The sequence below is a fragment of the Egretta garzetta genome, unplaced genomic scaffold (genome assembly GCF_000687185.1).
Source record: "Egretta garzetta isolate BGI_Z169 unplaced genomic scaffold, ASM68718v1 scaffold91, whole genome shotgun sequence".
NCBI classification, from domain to species: Eukaryota; Metazoa; Chordata; class Aves; order Pelecaniformes; family Ardeidae; genus Egretta; species Egretta garzetta.
Window position 1 is genome coordinate 4,688,760 of NW_009258661.1, and position 15,906 is coordinate 4,704,665.

Consider the following 15,906-nt stretch of genomic DNA (forward strand, 5'->3'; position numbering starts at 1 on the left):
GGAGACACAAACAATCTAATCCAGCAGCAAGTTATTCCAAGTACCATCTGCAGTGCAGCACAGGTGCAACTTAAACCAAACGCAGGTAGATCTTCTCCAGCAGGCTGGTGCGCACCTGTACTCTCCCTTTCTCTGGGTGATCTCTTACCGACCAATAAATCCAGCTATGTAATTCTTTATTCACAGAAGTAGAACTGTCTCTTACAGGTATTTTTAAGCAGGCCAGTGGACAGGTTGCCCAGTGCTCTGCGTTAGTACAGTTTCTCTATGCTGATGGCATTGAGCTACCTGATAGAGGTGGAAGTTCTTTCCCAGGAGGGTTATCTTCCTCGCCACGTTGACTGGAAACAGTGAAGATCCTTGGATTCCCTGCACACAGGGACATGCATCTGGACCCCAGCTAAGGTCTTCATTCTGAAAACAAACACAGGTCTTTAGAGAAAGGGACCTCCGTGGCTCCGATACAGGGAATCAAAGCCTAACGTAGCAAGAGAGAAACAAGCCCTTCCTGAATGAAGACAGGGTTGTGCTTCTTTACCATGAAGTTACAAGAAAGCAATGCAAGAGCCCAAAGAAGCGAACAGCAGAAAGCTGTGAATACGCTGGACATCACAGCAAGTGGCCACCTTCAGGCCAGCAGCGTTTCTGCAAGACCTGGGAACCTCACACACATTTTTCTTCCTCAGGCTGCCACTTCTCACTCTGCACATTACAACAGTCAGCTTCAACACAACGAGAGTGCACAACCTCTCCTGTGTGCTGAAATACCAGACCAGCAATCTGTATGAAAATTTCGAAGTGTTACAGCCTCAGACTGCAAATTCCAAAGCACAGCAACTTACCTCCTCCCAAAACTCAGGAGCATCATACTGATAGTCGAGGTCAGGGTGGAGTATCCTGGCAAAGTCAGGGACATCCCTCTCTGAAGAATCTCCATCACCCGACAGAAGAGTAGAAGCGGAGAAGGGAGATGTATCATTCTCAGCCTGCAGCAAATCCATCCAGTCCTCTGTGTCCTGGAGCTCCGTGCCTTCCTCCAGCAGCCAGTCTGGTGGAGATGATGGTGGGAGCTCTGAAGCGGGTAGTTCAGTTCCCAGCAATCTGGTAGAGTCATCAGAGGCAGCAGGACCCCCCGGCACCTGGCTGGGGGTTTGGGGAGATGGGATGGCAGATGTCAATGCCTCTGTGGTAGGAAATGAACTCAGAGGCCATTTGAAACTGGTGACATGAGGGGAAGGTGTTACTGCTGCTGCAGATGTGTGCAGAGGACTACCCATGAGGGTGGTGGGTGGGTCGGTCTGCTGTGGCCCCTGGGCAGTGGCTGGCCCTTCAGTGGGCAAGGCTGCATGATCCATGTTTTTGGATGGGCTGGTGAGGACAGATGCAGCAGAAGTTGTCATCTCTGGCACAGTAACAGCAGGTTTGTCTGCTGGTGGTGGTAGAGGGGATTCTGTGATGGCCTGGAGAGAGGCTGCTTCGGTTGAGAGAGTCAAGTATGTATAGCTGAGGGTTTCTGTAGGCTCAGTCGTTGTATCCGAGGCTGTGGAGTGCGTGATGTGGTTGGGCTCTGTAGGGGGCACAGTGCTTGGTACGACATGCACGGAGGGAGTGATGGGTTTTGTGGCCACAGCTGGGGCTGCGGTAGAGGATTTGGTGAGGGGAGCTGCTGAAGAAGGAAACACACTTGATGTTGGGATCTGGGCCTAGAGAAAAACAACATGGTAGGGTGAGAAGAGAGAAAGAAACAAAACAGAGTACAACCAGAGCAGAAAAACATTCCATATTATTTCCTGCAGCAGTGTTCACAAGAGGCTGCTTCACCCTCTGGATTTCAAGGAGAGCTACATCTCATGCCACCTTGTCTTGGGATGGGACTGGGGAATGCTCACAGTGCAGAAGATCCGCAATGTTCCCTCTTCCCACAGATGCCTGCACTCACCTCCTCTCAGAGGGAGGTCTGCCTTGCCTTTGTCCCCCCCAAAACTGCAAAGCCACCTGTGGCAGCCAGAAACTGGGCATCTGTTCCACCTCCTGCTCGCAGCCTCCCTGCCAGCTTGCTCTTGTCCCTCGCTTTGAAATAACCCGAGGAGAAGGGCAGCCTGCTTCATCTGGTGGCAATTCCCCAGAAACCTAGCAAGACCTTGTAACATCAGGGACACAGAGCCTTGTGTCGCTCCAAGGGGAGGCTTTGCTCACCTCCTTGCTTGATGTGACTGACAGCTGCTATTTTAGCCAAGAACTGACTCACTGCAGCTTGCTGAGGCTGTTATAGCACACAACTAGGACTGAGTAGGGGACGCACCCTTTCGTTGTAGATGATGGTTCCTTCCTCACAGGCTGCTTTGTGGGTGCAGAGGTGCTGCTGGATGCACCAGTTACATCCCCAGAGACTGCTCACACACTTCTGGCACCTGGAATAATGATAGAAAAGCAGCTGCTAAGACAACCCAGGAAGGGAGAGCCCCCTCCCTATAACTACAGATAAGAAAAAGCGGGTGCTCACGGTGCCGATTTCCACAGCAGGGCCACTGCAGCACAGTCATAGAAAGAGAAGTCCACAGAAGCAATGAAGATGTCATGGAAACGCACTACGAGCTTTATGGTGACATGATCTGAAAATGAAAATAAAAATTCCTTAGAAATGGAGCCACTATAATTCTGCCATAATGTTAGCAGAGACAGCGTGCATTGGGAAAGACACTGTCAAACATGGAGACAGATTCTCTTCCATGCTTCTAGCATCTTGATCACTGGATTATCCTACGGACACTAAAAACAAGTTGGACACGTTTGTCAGGAGTAGTTTATGACAGCTCTTGCCAACCCATGGGAAGGAAGACTAGTCTGAAGATTCCTTCATCTTTATCTGCTATGATTCCCGTGTCATTTCTGTATTAGAGGAAAACATAACATTCCAGGTTCAAAGCTGATTGTCTTCCTTTGTCATCCAAAGGAAAACCAAACCCTTGGAACTGACATGCCCTTTACATACTGCCTTCACCTCGAGAGCTTTGTTCTATGCCCAGACTAAGAAGTGAGTCAATGAAGAGGTTTATAACACTTGTAATCTCACTTGCAATGACTGAAGGCTTATCTGCTTTAAGTCCAGGTCTCATGTCAACTACAAGCCTCAGGATAGCCCAATTCTCTTTGCAAAGAGACTACTACTGTTTTCTGATAGACCAAACAGCTGCAGAGATGGTCAAAACTTACTGCAGCTGATAGCATGAGCCTGAAGGAGATAGTTTGCATATGACAGTACTAAACCAGCTAATTAATCTTGTTCCAGACAAATGCATTGGGTATTAGTTCTCCAAATAATGGGAACATATTGCATGCTCTGCTCAACTCCAGGAGCTGCCATTTCTCCAAGACAGTTTGCTATAAAAATAAGTAACAAGAAGCTTGTCCATCGTTCCTCTCACAGAATTCAGACCTCCTCTTGCAAGCAAGCTCTATTCACAGCAAAACAATTAACATGTCTAGTGAAGGACCAGTCAGGCCTAAGCTGGGTTCCTGATAGGATGACAAGTGAAGCAGTATGCTAGCAAAACAGCTGCTGATGAGGCGTGTATGAAAACCCACAATCAGGAGAAAATAAGGGTGTCATATGCAGCTGGAGGCAGAAGTCACTGCAGTACTGTCTATTCCCATCACTCTCGTAGAGGTGATTGCATTTGGCGGCGGTGGAAAGGCTAACACCTCCCAAGATTTCAGGGTTATGACACCATATTTATAAATATTCCTTTCTCCAAAAAGGCCATTATTTCCCATGACTGCCAATAATGCTGTTCAACAGTACAGAATATGAGGTTGAGCACTTATAAATTGAGAGCAAGAGTTTCTGCTATCAACTTGGAGCTCAACAGCTTAAAGTAACGGATGAGCTGGTATGCAACCTTTAAAACAAAGCTGAAAAAGAGGCAAGTATTTTAGTGACCTGGGAAAAGTATCTTAAGTAGGAATAGGAAAGTGCTGGTATCTAAGGCCCTGATGAGACCTCATTTAGAAAACAGTGTATGATTCTGGTTACCACCTTCAAATTCATCTTAGCAGAGCACAGAAGCCGTGCAAAGAAGGGCTAGCAATAATACAGTGAAGGAGAGAGGAAGTTTGAGTAATAAAAGAACATGAAGAAAAAGTTGGCACAGTTAACACGGTAAAACTCTGTGCTAAGAATGCCCGGCCGTAGTTCGCTGAGTGGGAGAAGAGCTGAGGAAGCAAAAGGACAACACAAATAGATCAAATTGACACAAACCATCCATGAGCAAGTTTAGACTAGAAAACAGAGGCAGCTCATTAAGACTCATAGATGCAATATGAAAGTAACACAGGTAAAGCATCTATGGAGTCTTGAAATAAAAGCAAGACTGACTTACAAAGGAGTCAATAAGAATATCTGAAGCCTGGAATAACAAGAACTAGACTGTGGCTTTATCCACACTGATTTTTCACAACTGCACTTAAATTCAGGCCCAAATTTGCTGAACTACACAGGGAAGCCAATCCTGCCCACTCTGCCTGTAGTGGCAGTGCATGAAGCCCTTTCCCTCTGCACCTGACCACCCTGAATGGAGACCTGGTTGGTTTGTTCCAGACTAAAGCCATATGAAAGCCAACAGATATAATAATTTTATAAATAACATTGAAAATAAAGGAGTTTGAGATTGAATGAGTGTGTTAGCTGGGTTCTGCTGTCATGTTATGTCCAAGAAGATTGCTTCAGACCTATTAGCCAGCTGCATACTTGCACGGAAAATCTGATAGCCATTTAGGTGAATCATGTGGAATGCTTCCCAACTAGCACCTGCCTTTTACTTCAGATGAATAAGTTCTTTGAAGAGATCAATTCATCAGAGCTCACACTGACAGGCTGGGTAAAATCCAGAACTTTCCAGGTTCTTTAGAGTGGCCAGTTAGCAATACTCAGCCAGCTAGTGATCACAGTAATAGAAGGCTGATCGTATTTTCTGAGGTTATGCTGCATTGCAGATTAATTTCTAACTTTAAGGACTGTGGGTCTCTTCTTGCCTTTCCTTACATGTACTTCCTTCTCCCCCTATTACATGGATTTTGAGAAGGTTTGCATTTCGTTTGATTTAAATAATAAAGCAGTATTTAAGAGACTTCTCTCTCCAGATTTATGACAGAGCTGCCAAACCAGCCACCACTCCAGGCTGCATTTCAGATCATATTCAGATTTGCATACAACCCTTCAAAAGCATGATCTCCTTTCCAACTACCAGAATTTGGCATTGGAATTTGGCAACAGCCCAAAATAGCACAGGATGTGTGTGACACAAGTAGAAAGCAAACAGATATTATGACAGAATGAAATGAACACCTGCTGACAGACCACATACATTCATGGCTGTTAATCCTGGCAATCTGATGGACCTACAATGTACTTTCTCGCAACAATGTTATCAGAGCTATCATGCTCCGTTTAAAGCATTTCACTGACCTGCTCCTGTCGGCAAAGCCGGTGCTTGGCTGGGATCTGGAGAAGGACACATGATTCCTGACTCTGTCAGAACTGCTGGGCTTTCATAGTCTTCAAAGTAACATGAGTAAAATTCTTCCTCATGCAGAGAAGGTAAGTCCGATATAGCCAGGAATATCTACCAATTGAATAATACCTAGTAAATAATTTGCCCTTTAACACATTCTTCTTTATTTCATCTAATTTTCTGGTTCTATTTTTTCAAAGTAAGAGCCCCATTAAGTAGTTATCTACATATACACCCCTTTTCCTATAATGCCTCCTAGGACTGACTGTTCATTCATCATCTCTTGCCATTCCTAGTCTGAACTTGGCATCCACCAAGCAACTGGCAACTTCCCCCTTTGCCCAAGTCTCTAGCAAAAGACCGGTTCTTGCCACCTCCTGACACAATGACAGACTTCAAAATACTGCAGCACCTTCTTAGCTTCTCTGCCAGCTTTCAGTTGCCAGGCTGAAGACGTAACTTTGGATAGCTCCTTTCAGATCTTCCTGACAGCAAGCGTCAGAAACACTGTGAAACCACAGACATGGGCACCTTATAGATACTAAGTCAAAGAGGGACCCCACCCAAGCAGCCATCAAATACTCCATCAAATACAGGCAAGGACATCTAGTTTTATGGGAAAAAACCCAATGAAATTATCTCCTGGTAGAGCCAAGACGTTAAGTCCCTTACAAGAGGCAGACAACATGTGCTCAGTGACTCAGTACCCCACTGAAAGCAACAGGAAGACTTGGGACTCCTCAGAGTTTTTGCTGGGTACTTTATACATGCTTGAGCATCATCAGAGGATCATCACCACTCACATTTCTCTTTTCCTCTCTGCTGATATTGGCTGGAGTTAGTGACTGGACAGACAGACACTGTTGTGTAGAGTTAAAGCTCCAGAGCCACTGCTCACTCAACCTGGACCGCAAGCACTCAGAGCGACGGCTGCACCTGCAGGGAAACAGCAAGAAGCCCTGTGAGAGATCTGTGCAGCCCTAGCAGGACACGTTTGGCTTCAAAGCTGACACTAGCTGTCTAAAGCCTTTCTAGAGTCTTGGGGAAGCTGCTACACAAGCCATGGAAGTCCCAGCCTCCCATCACCTTCAATAAGAGGATGAAGTGTTGCCAAAATATAGATGGGTAGGCACTTTCTGGGCTTCAAGGGTCATAAACTAGTTCTTACGGCATTCTATGGGGAGACAGAGCTAGCAAGCAGACAAGACACGCTGGAATAAACCATGTCTCATTAAGCAACACCAGTAGTGAAGCAAAAAGTAAAAAAAGAGTGCTAAATAAGAGTGACACCAGAAGAAGAGATAAGATAGTTTCTGTGCGTATGAAATGAGGCAGTTTGAGCTGCAGTCAGACTAAAACCAGGCTGAAATCCACTGGGCGGGAGCATTGTGAGTGGAAACCAGACGTAAAAAGCAATGGAAAGATACCCTTGTGTGCCACTGTGACTGCTGGCAGTGTTTTAGGGAGGCAGACTCAAGAGTGGTAAGTTAGAGGGAATATCCCATAAAGGAACTAAAAATAAACTAAATCCAGACATGCACAAACACACAGACAGAAGGAAGAAAGTAAGCGGAGACAATCCCTAAGCACTATCCCTTCAAAATCCTTGCAGGTGAACAGGGATCTATCTTACCGTCCCCGAAGGACACACCAGCCACAGTAGGGATCTTTCAGTGCCAGACAGGATTCACAGTCCAAGTACAGGGAACATTCCAGTATGGGAACCTTTACCACCTGTCAGAGAAAGGAATCAGTGAAAACACAGCACACAGAACACAGGCCCCAGGTCTATGCCTTCTTCTGCCTAACTAGCAAGTCCCATCACCTGCAGGCTCACTGGAACAACTTCTTAATCCCCAATATTGCATAAAAATAAAGAAAAAAGGAACAAGATTCCTGAGCCCATCTGAATGGCCATTTCACATATTGGTGAAGGACATCTAAACATCAGGCTGTACAGAGGGACCAAGGCAAGCAAAGTGTATTGCTATTAATGGGTTATTTGAAACTCTTATTGCAAGGAGACTTTGTTTAGTGATAAAACTATATTTTAACAAAATGGATCAAAGAATAGCAGACTGAATACCATTCACTCTTGCTTGTCTGGACTCCATCATGGGAGAGCATCCTTCTTGATATGTAGGCGACTGAAACTGGAGACAGCAGCTCCAGCTGAGGCCTCTGCATCTGCACTATTGCTCAGCTCTATCTGACAGAACTGTAATTTTGACTGAAAGTAGACCAAGCAGCTTTGATCAATGTGGAACAAAAACCTTCTGCCATCCGGGGGTAAGTTTTACTTGCAAAACACTTCTGCTTTAACTTACTATCCTTGCTGATTTCAGCCTCTTGCCCTCTCTTTAATCAGCTACAACACTGTCAGTCACTTTAAAATACCAACTTCTAATCCCCAACCTATTACTTTTGCTAAGTACATGATGTAATTTTGCATTTTTTAATTGACAGGACAATTACTGTTAAGGATATATTTCAGATTTCCCTAATCTTCTTTCACTCACAGATTTCAACTCCTCTTTTGAAATGTTAGAAAATTTCTGAGTGTGTCAAAGTGCACGGGGGGAGGGGGAATGTGAAGGGAAGCAGTGGTGTTCCAGCTTGCTCTCATTTTTTGTTTATTCTTTCCTTCAGAGTAACTCAAGGGCTGCTTTTTCCTTTTGCTAGGAGGATCCTATTCTTTCCAGCTCAAGGAGCTGGTATGAGTGGTGTTGTACAAATCCTCTCAAATAAAGTATCCATAGCTGGATTTCCTACTCAGCAGACACCAATATCCCAAGAGCCTGAGGCATCAGAATGCCTCTTCTCCTCCCACTGCCACTGCGCACAAACAGAATTACAGAAAGCAGGAGAAGAGGGAAAGGTGCCTCGCATGGTTCCTTATACTGCCTGATTTCATCTGCAAGACTGTTATTGTATACCCGGTCAGAGTGCACCTCTGCTATCTGAAGACATTTCCCACATATTTCTGCTTTTTGTAGGTTACAAGCCTACAAAAGAACAGCTTAATCTTTTAACTGATTAAAACCAGAAGTGCCACAGTTTTAACTACACAAAACCTCTCTTTTCTCTTCTTAATCTTTTGCAAAACCAAGACAGGTCACATTACTTGTGAACCCAGAAGGCTCACATTCTTCTCCTCAGATGGAGATGCAAACCATTGTCCAAACAGTTCCTGCTCAAAACAGAGGAACCCAGGAATTTGCAGTCCCTTGTCTTCATGCCAACAGAGCAGCCTTTTATAGCCCGCAATTCACATTCCTCCATCACTGCTTATGCATCCTGACTGACTTAGGGAAATGCACATGCAAACAGGCCACACTGTAGGGTAACAAGACTTCCTCCATGCTTCTTCCAGCTTTTGCAGAAGGCCAGTCCCCATCCCTGTAAGCCAGACTGGCAGGCAGCTGCTGCCCAGCACAGGCTTAGCTATACACACTGTTCCTCTGCCTCCCTCATTCCCATCAGCAATTTGTCTGGACCTCAAATGCTTTCAATTCTTCTGTGGAAGGGATTTTATTGTTCTTACCGTTGACTGGGTCATGACAAAGAGGTGCTCCTGCAACTGGTCAAACAGCAGGTCTCCACTCACCATGCTATTTAACTGGATAGCTAAAGAAGCGTATATATGTGCATCTCCCATTGCTCCTAAGTACACCTGCAAGAGAGTCACGGTTGCATGCAGGTAAAATATCACAGCAGGAGTTGGCGGCACCCACCCTACATCAGGAACAAGTTGGAACCACTGCTGCGTGCAAGAATTTCAACCTCCCACCAAAATGTCAACGCAGTGACTTCAGCCACATGAAGCATGTGCCTAGCAATACCTATGGAAGCCATGTAGGATGCACCAGCCCTGACGCTGGCTCAGTGCAGGTGTAACCAAAGGTAACGTGACCACTGTTTGGGACATTCACATTCTCAGTACATCACTCAGTACAGTGTGAGAAGAGACCATTTAATAGCAATGACCTTTAGTAGGAATCTGACTTCCCTAGGGGCAAGAGAAATTGCCTTTTTTCCCCTTCCACCTGAGCATGCCTGATTAGTTTTATCCTCTTTGCTTCCTGCCTCATTCAGATCATACCTTGTGCAGTCTCCCTCTGCTGTCTCCCAGAAAAGCAATGGTGTGGCCATCTTCCACATTCACTGCCACAGCTGTCAGACGGGCCTCTGTTTTCTCCAGGAGGGGGGCTGCTTCCAAGGGTACCCGGCTGGCCATAGGGCTGGGAGTGTGGTCAGAGCCACAGGGGTATGCATACAGGGTGTCCTTTTTTAGGGAGTGGAAAGAACAGGGGAATCAGTACAAAAAAAATGGATACAAGGAACATTAGCACCTTTTAACACTTCCCACCATCCTCTTCCACCTAAACTCCTTAAACAGGTTGCCCCAGCAGTGAATTCAGCTTTGAACCTCTCTAAGCTTTTTTACTGAGAGCAAAAAAACCAGCTTTTAATAATTAGTTTAGATATGTTGGCTGTTTGTACCCTCACAGAATCCTGCAGACATTTCAGCAAGTCCATTCAGCATCAGTAATGAAATGCATTGAAACTCTACTAAGCTCTTAAGTTCTCCAAAAAACTTTACCGGCTATACACTGTCACGATACAGCGTTGGGGAAGATTCATTGTATTTTTCAGAACAAAGAGATGAGAATTCCTGTTTCCAGTGCAAAACCACCTGGTCACAAGCATCGCCTCCAACAATTAGCATAGTTCTGTTGTATCACCCACAAATTCTAAGCCTGGAGTAGAATCCCAAAGCATCTGGATGTACATAAACACAGGGTGGAGCCCAGCCTGCTCCAAAGAGCTTACTAACTACACATAGAAATCATAGAGTGCATACAACCAGAGACCCACAAAAAGTCAAAACAAGAATCATCTCTGCACACTGCTTGAATTCTTCTGAGTTTTGAGAGATTTCCGAAAATTAACTCCACAGCACTGTGCAAAAACAGTCATCCCTCTGTTCCAGTTAGATCCCTCCCAGTGCCACCAAACCTTCACTTACTGAATTCTAAAGGAGAGAGAATGAAAGCTGCCAACTTACTTACTGTTTGTATATGTAGAGAGAAGATATTCCAGTATGATTCATCTTTTTCCTAAGTAACAAACTCAGTCTCGTCTAGGATAGTTCCTCTGTTGCTTTAATATCTTTCTTGACACCTTGTTCTGTGTCCACTTTAATTTTACAGCATCCTTTTGCAGGATTGTTCACCCAACAATTACTATTAAAGCCATCATTTTTTAATTGATCAGTGGCTTGTGTTCAAACAATGTGGCTTGTGTAAACTAATGTTTTTCATCATGAAATCCCTTGTGGATAATATTTCCACCCTCCTCTCCAGCCCCTTACTAATTACTCTTGCAAAGCTACATGTGGAGCAGAGGCATTAACTGCGCAGCCCAGGCTGACGCCAGCTCCCTCTCTTGCCTCAGGCAACGTGGTTGAATTTGCACTCCTTATGAGCAGGGTTACGTATTCCTTCTGTCTGATGTCCATGGCTTTGCATTTGGCAGCACTGAGTTGCACAGTACCATCCGGCACCAGGCAATGGAGCTGCCCCCGCCGGAGGTCAGCGATAACAGCACAACGCGGCATTCTTGAGGCATCTGCTTATCGCCGAGCCCGTGGAAAACCTGACCCTTTTCCCCCTGCTCCCATTTCTCTGGTTTTGGCTTTTTTTTTTTCTTTGTTTGTGTGTGTTTGTTTCTAATACTTGACTGTTTCCTGGAGAAACTACAAATGATGAGGAGCTTTTGACAAAGTCTATGGAAATCCCCCAGTAAAATATATTTAACCTGCTGACCTCTACTCACTTCTCAAATGTATTGCTATCTTAAAAGGGAGGCAAGGCTTGACATAGTGGTGCCATGTAAGAAACCATGCCAGTTAGACCAGCACTACACTTTCATTCTGATGCTTTGTTTTCCTTTTAAATACTAATTCAACTGATTTTCTGCACACTAGGCATAAGGCTCTGACTTAAAGCCTCAGAGGAGGTTACAACTTCTAATGATTGTTAGTTTTTACCATCCTCTAAGCTATTACTCATTTTTAGTGACAGATATATTTTTCTTATCAGCTCTGTTGTTTGATTCTTAAGCTTCTTCCAACCATCTCCTTGTAACTTAAAGATTTCTATTTCTCCAGCTGTCCAGTTCCTATAAGATTTATTAGGAAGGGGGCCACAGCTGAATTTCCACATTCAAAGGCATCAAGTGTTTATTTTGAATGGGATTCTACCTATATTTTGCAACCCTTGTATCAATTCAGACAAATGCTGGGGCCCAACGACCTCGCTACTGAGGCTGATTTTTCAAAGTTTGCTTAAAAAAATGCATGCAAGCCAGAAATAGTTGTACCCCAGTTGCGCTCAGCACTGCTGTTGCCTATATGTGATGCCAAGGGCAAGTCACTTCACACACAATGTTTATCTAACACAAACCAACGTGACCTGTGCAAGCTCTCCCAGCACTGGCACAGTGTGCCCATGGCCTCGCAGGGACCGTCTGCAGCACAGTTAATCACAGTCAAGAGCTGGAACTTCTTCCATTCTACAGGATTATGACCATGATAACTGTATAAAGTGCTTATACAAATTTACATAGAAGCTGTTTGAATTGTTTTCAGTGAGTAACACCTTGGCAACGTAGCCGAAAATACACTTCATGGATCATCCAGTGTCCTATTGTGTGTGATGCAGCAAGTTTGGATGAAGCTGCTGCCGTGAATTCAGGTGTGCGCTTCCCACGTTGCAGAGGTAGGAAGCAACAACAGCACAAATCTGTATCTATGCACAAAGAGGACTGAAAGCTCAGTGCAAAAGGACAAGTTACATACCTTTAAAACTAGACCCGCAGAAGATACGCAGCCTTCCCAAGCCTTGCAGAAACATGTTTCACGCTTCCAATTGCCAGGTCACTAACAGCATCTACACAGCCTCCTGCAGCTCAAGACTAATGGCTCTCCAGCAAACTGAACAAATGAGCTGGTTTTGAAATTCTTACAAAAACAAGCATTTTATTTTTCCAGTTGAAGAGATTGTATTGAACTGTAAAACTCAATCTTAGCCTGTCCTGATGGGCTAAAAAAGGGAGGCAGTGCTAACTAGGGAAAGGGGTACACCTTGTGCACAGGCTGGTTTGGAGGCAGAGAAACGTGAAATTAATTAGCATTATCCTTACATACAGCACAAGCTGCCACCATTGAAACAGAGTTAAAACTGTTGCTGCATAAAATGCTCATTGACAGCCGCTTCCACTCTGCGCTGAATGGAGCGGGCTGGAGCTGGCACAGACCCTTACGTGTTGTTAGACACAATCTTAACGACAACCGCTACCATGTACTGAATGGTGAAGGATAAAGTTTGTTAGGACATTTACATATCATCGGACACACTTGTTAATAAGACGCCACACTTTAGTCAGCCCACTAGTGCCAAACGGTGCAGCTGGGACTCCGGGATCGTGCACCAGGAATCACATAGCAGAGACTAGCCTTTCTCTCCCACCCTGTGCACCCACTGCTCCACTGGATCAAATGGGACAGCAGGACTCTACACCATTTTGAATTAAGGATTTTTCTAAAGTGCTCCCACAGTTTGACATTTAACTCCCTCAAGTGGCCCTAAAAATCACCTGTGATGATTCCTTCCGTGGGGCAAAGGACACAGGGGGCATGGCTACAAAATACAGTGAAAGCAGGACATCAAGCTGGGCAGTCTCTTGCTTCCCAACTCTTATGTACTCCTCCTGACCTTACATTTCTCCTGCTCCAAGTCTTCTCTTTACCCTTGCCTTGTCCCACAAGTATTCTACAGTCAGTTTTAGCTACTGAAAGGAAAACCATAATTTTAAAACTGGTTTTGGACTGCATATCCAAATCCAGAGATGTCCAAAGTTCTGTGGTACCACTTTGCTCTTTGTAGCACAAGGCTGGGAAGAGGCAGTTATCCAGACAACCTGTTCTGTAGAAGGAAGACACAGGACAGTGTGTTGTTCTGCTAAGGACTAGCAACGTCCACGGCGAAACCAGGCCACTCACAACCACAGAGCCTCATGGTGGGACACTGCATCCAGCAGCGCCCCAGGAGAACAGCACTGCTCTGTGTTTGTGTCACCGTCCCCGATATGACAGCAGCAGCCACCGTGCCTGACAGATTCAGCCTGGCTGCAAGGATTCAGGGTCACAGCCACTTCAGTTCACATTTTTATCCTGCAACATCCCATCATGCCTTTGTCATAGAACTTAAAGGAGGATTATCACCTCTTATAGCTCTGGAGACAAAGAAGAGCCAGGTCAGGAAAAGGTCCTCCATGGGCACAAAATTCTGCAGGACTAACGCTGTCTACAGGAAATTAGGATTTTGTTGACACTTGTTTTTGCTTATGTTCTTTTTTGTTTCTGGGTGCCCTTGCAGGAAACAACGGGGACACAGCACAGCCTTAAATTCCCCTCCCAACACACGGGTGCACATGTACACACTCCTCTCCTTCCCCACAGTGCAGACCAGGACATGAAATTACTGATAAAGAACAACCTGAACTGCGGAGTTGGTGCTCCTGCCTGGTATTGCCATGAGACAGGCCTCAGGTCCAGGTCACCCCAGATGCCCTCCCTACTGCCACACACAGTCCCTCTCCCTGTGCAAGGAAACCTGCCCATGCAGGCCAGAGAGCTGCAGCAGCAACGAGGCAGCCTGTACTTAAACAGGACACAATGGTTCTTGCATCGCATTGCTGCAGTAGCAAAGAAACAGCTTGAGCCCAAAGGCTTTTAACCCAAACAGATTTCAACATCGATCTGTGGGAAACGGGCTGACTTCAGGAACACAAAGCAACACAAGAACACCCTGCAGACTACTCTTTACCCTTGCAAAGGTGCAAAGCCACTTACCGCTGGCAGCTGGACACAGTTGGAACTGACATCGTATTCAATATATGCCACTTCTGTCCCTTCTTCTGACTTGCCATCTCTCATGTAGCAAACATCCCTAGTCCAGTTGGTCAGGCGATCCACCTCCTCCATCGCATAGACGCAGAGCGCAGACTCCTCGCTCAGTTTGCCAGAAGAAGCCTGCCAGGCAGAGAAGGCTGCAAACAGCACTTCTCCCTCGGTGTCCAGCTGCCCCTGGGCCAGGCCTTCTCCTGGCCGGGTGACATAGGCTGCTTGCAGGAGGCTGTATGTATTGGATTTGCTCTGGCAGAGCAGAGGTAACTCCACATACGAGTAATAATGAGAGTCATCCAGGCAGATTCGCGAGATGTAGGTCTTGTACTCACGTGATTGAGACTTCAGGTCCCGACGGTAGAATAGGAAATAGACACTTGAGCGATAGGTGAAGGATTTAATGAAATGGTGGTTGTACTCGGAGAGCCGGCCCACAGCCAGTTTTGCTGTTTCTTCATAGGAGAAAATGGAGTGAGAATCTGTCGCTTGAACATCCCCTCCGTGGGCTCTGAGATTTCGGGTAGTGATGGGAGGAATCCCTCCTCCAACTCCTCGGCTAGTGTACCCCCGTCCCACAAACAGCAGAGGGACCTCATCCTTTGAGTAGGCTATGAGTCCCACAGTGGTGATATTGGGGTCATTGGCAGCAACGTACTGAGTGTCACCAGGGCTCTCTGGTCGGAAGAGGACGTGGTCGATGGACGTGAGGCTCCTCTTCTCACAGATTCCCTGGTGCACGCTGCCACACACAATGAGCTCCTTCTGCACCGTGTTCACCAGCAGCAGCTTGTTGTGATTGTCGGTGTGGTGTGCCTGAGGGCACTCCAGCTTTGAGACCGGCGGGAGGCAATCTTTACTGTCCAGAACTGGCCCAGTCTGAACCATGTTCTTCATCAGCAGGTCAGATGTCAGCTGAAAGAGAAAGTTGGTGGCCCCCAGGTAAATGGTCCCAGATTCCAAGTCCATAGACAGGTGGAGGAATTTTGTAGCGTTGTGCGAGAACGCGACATACTGCAGTCCCCGTGGAATTGCTGCTCCCAAGAAACAGAGAACAGGAAGGAGGAACGTTCCCAGAGGCATGGTAAACACTCTGCAAGAGAGGAAAGGCTGTTATAACTCCTCAGAAACCAGGAGTGAAGATTAACACTCAAAGTCCTTCAATAGCACTCTTACTATGAGAGGTTGGCAAAGAGGACAGGAATAACCATAAAAAGCAGAGAGCTAGACACAAAGAGCCGACACAGGACATTTGCAGAACAGCAGCAGAAAGGCCCACAGGAGTATCAGAGACTTTATTCAATCATCTCCACACCAAGACGACAGGCACAGCATCCTCAGGAGAAGCTGCAATACTGTAAGTAATGTTCTTGGGGGCTTTCCCAGAGACTGCTGGGTGGTACTAGGGAAAGCCTCTCTTAATAAGCC

General features: G+C 45.9%; 1 protein-coding gene across 1 annotated transcript in view; it reads right to left on the reverse strand.

The window, feature by feature from the left end:
- Nucleotides 1-15,561, reverse strand: part of PLXNB1 (plexin B1) — a 39,347-nt gene extending 23,786 nt beyond the window's left edge. The window contains exons 1-10 of the mRNA XM_035903831.1: nucleotides 14,428-15,561; nucleotides 9,613-9,795; nucleotides 9,055-9,183; nucleotides 7,144-7,244; nucleotides 6,314-6,446; nucleotides 5,465-5,621; nucleotides 2,504-2,612; nucleotides 2,303-2,411; nucleotides 843-1,703; nucleotides 289-414 (exon numbers count right to left, since the gene is read on the reverse strand). Of these exons, the coding sequence (XP_035759724.1) occupies nucleotides 289-414; nucleotides 843-1,703; nucleotides 2,303-2,411; nucleotides 2,504-2,612; nucleotides 5,465-5,621; nucleotides 6,314-6,446; nucleotides 7,144-7,244; nucleotides 9,055-9,183; nucleotides 9,613-9,795; nucleotides 14,428-15,561 (3,042 nt within the window). The remainder of the gene's footprint in view (nucleotides 1-288; nucleotides 415-842; nucleotides 1,704-2,302; nucleotides 2,412-2,503; nucleotides 2,613-5,464; nucleotides 5,622-6,313; nucleotides 6,447-7,143; nucleotides 7,245-9,054; nucleotides 9,184-9,612; nucleotides 9,796-14,427) is intronic.
- Nucleotides 15,562-15,906: the final 345 nt, after the last annotated feature.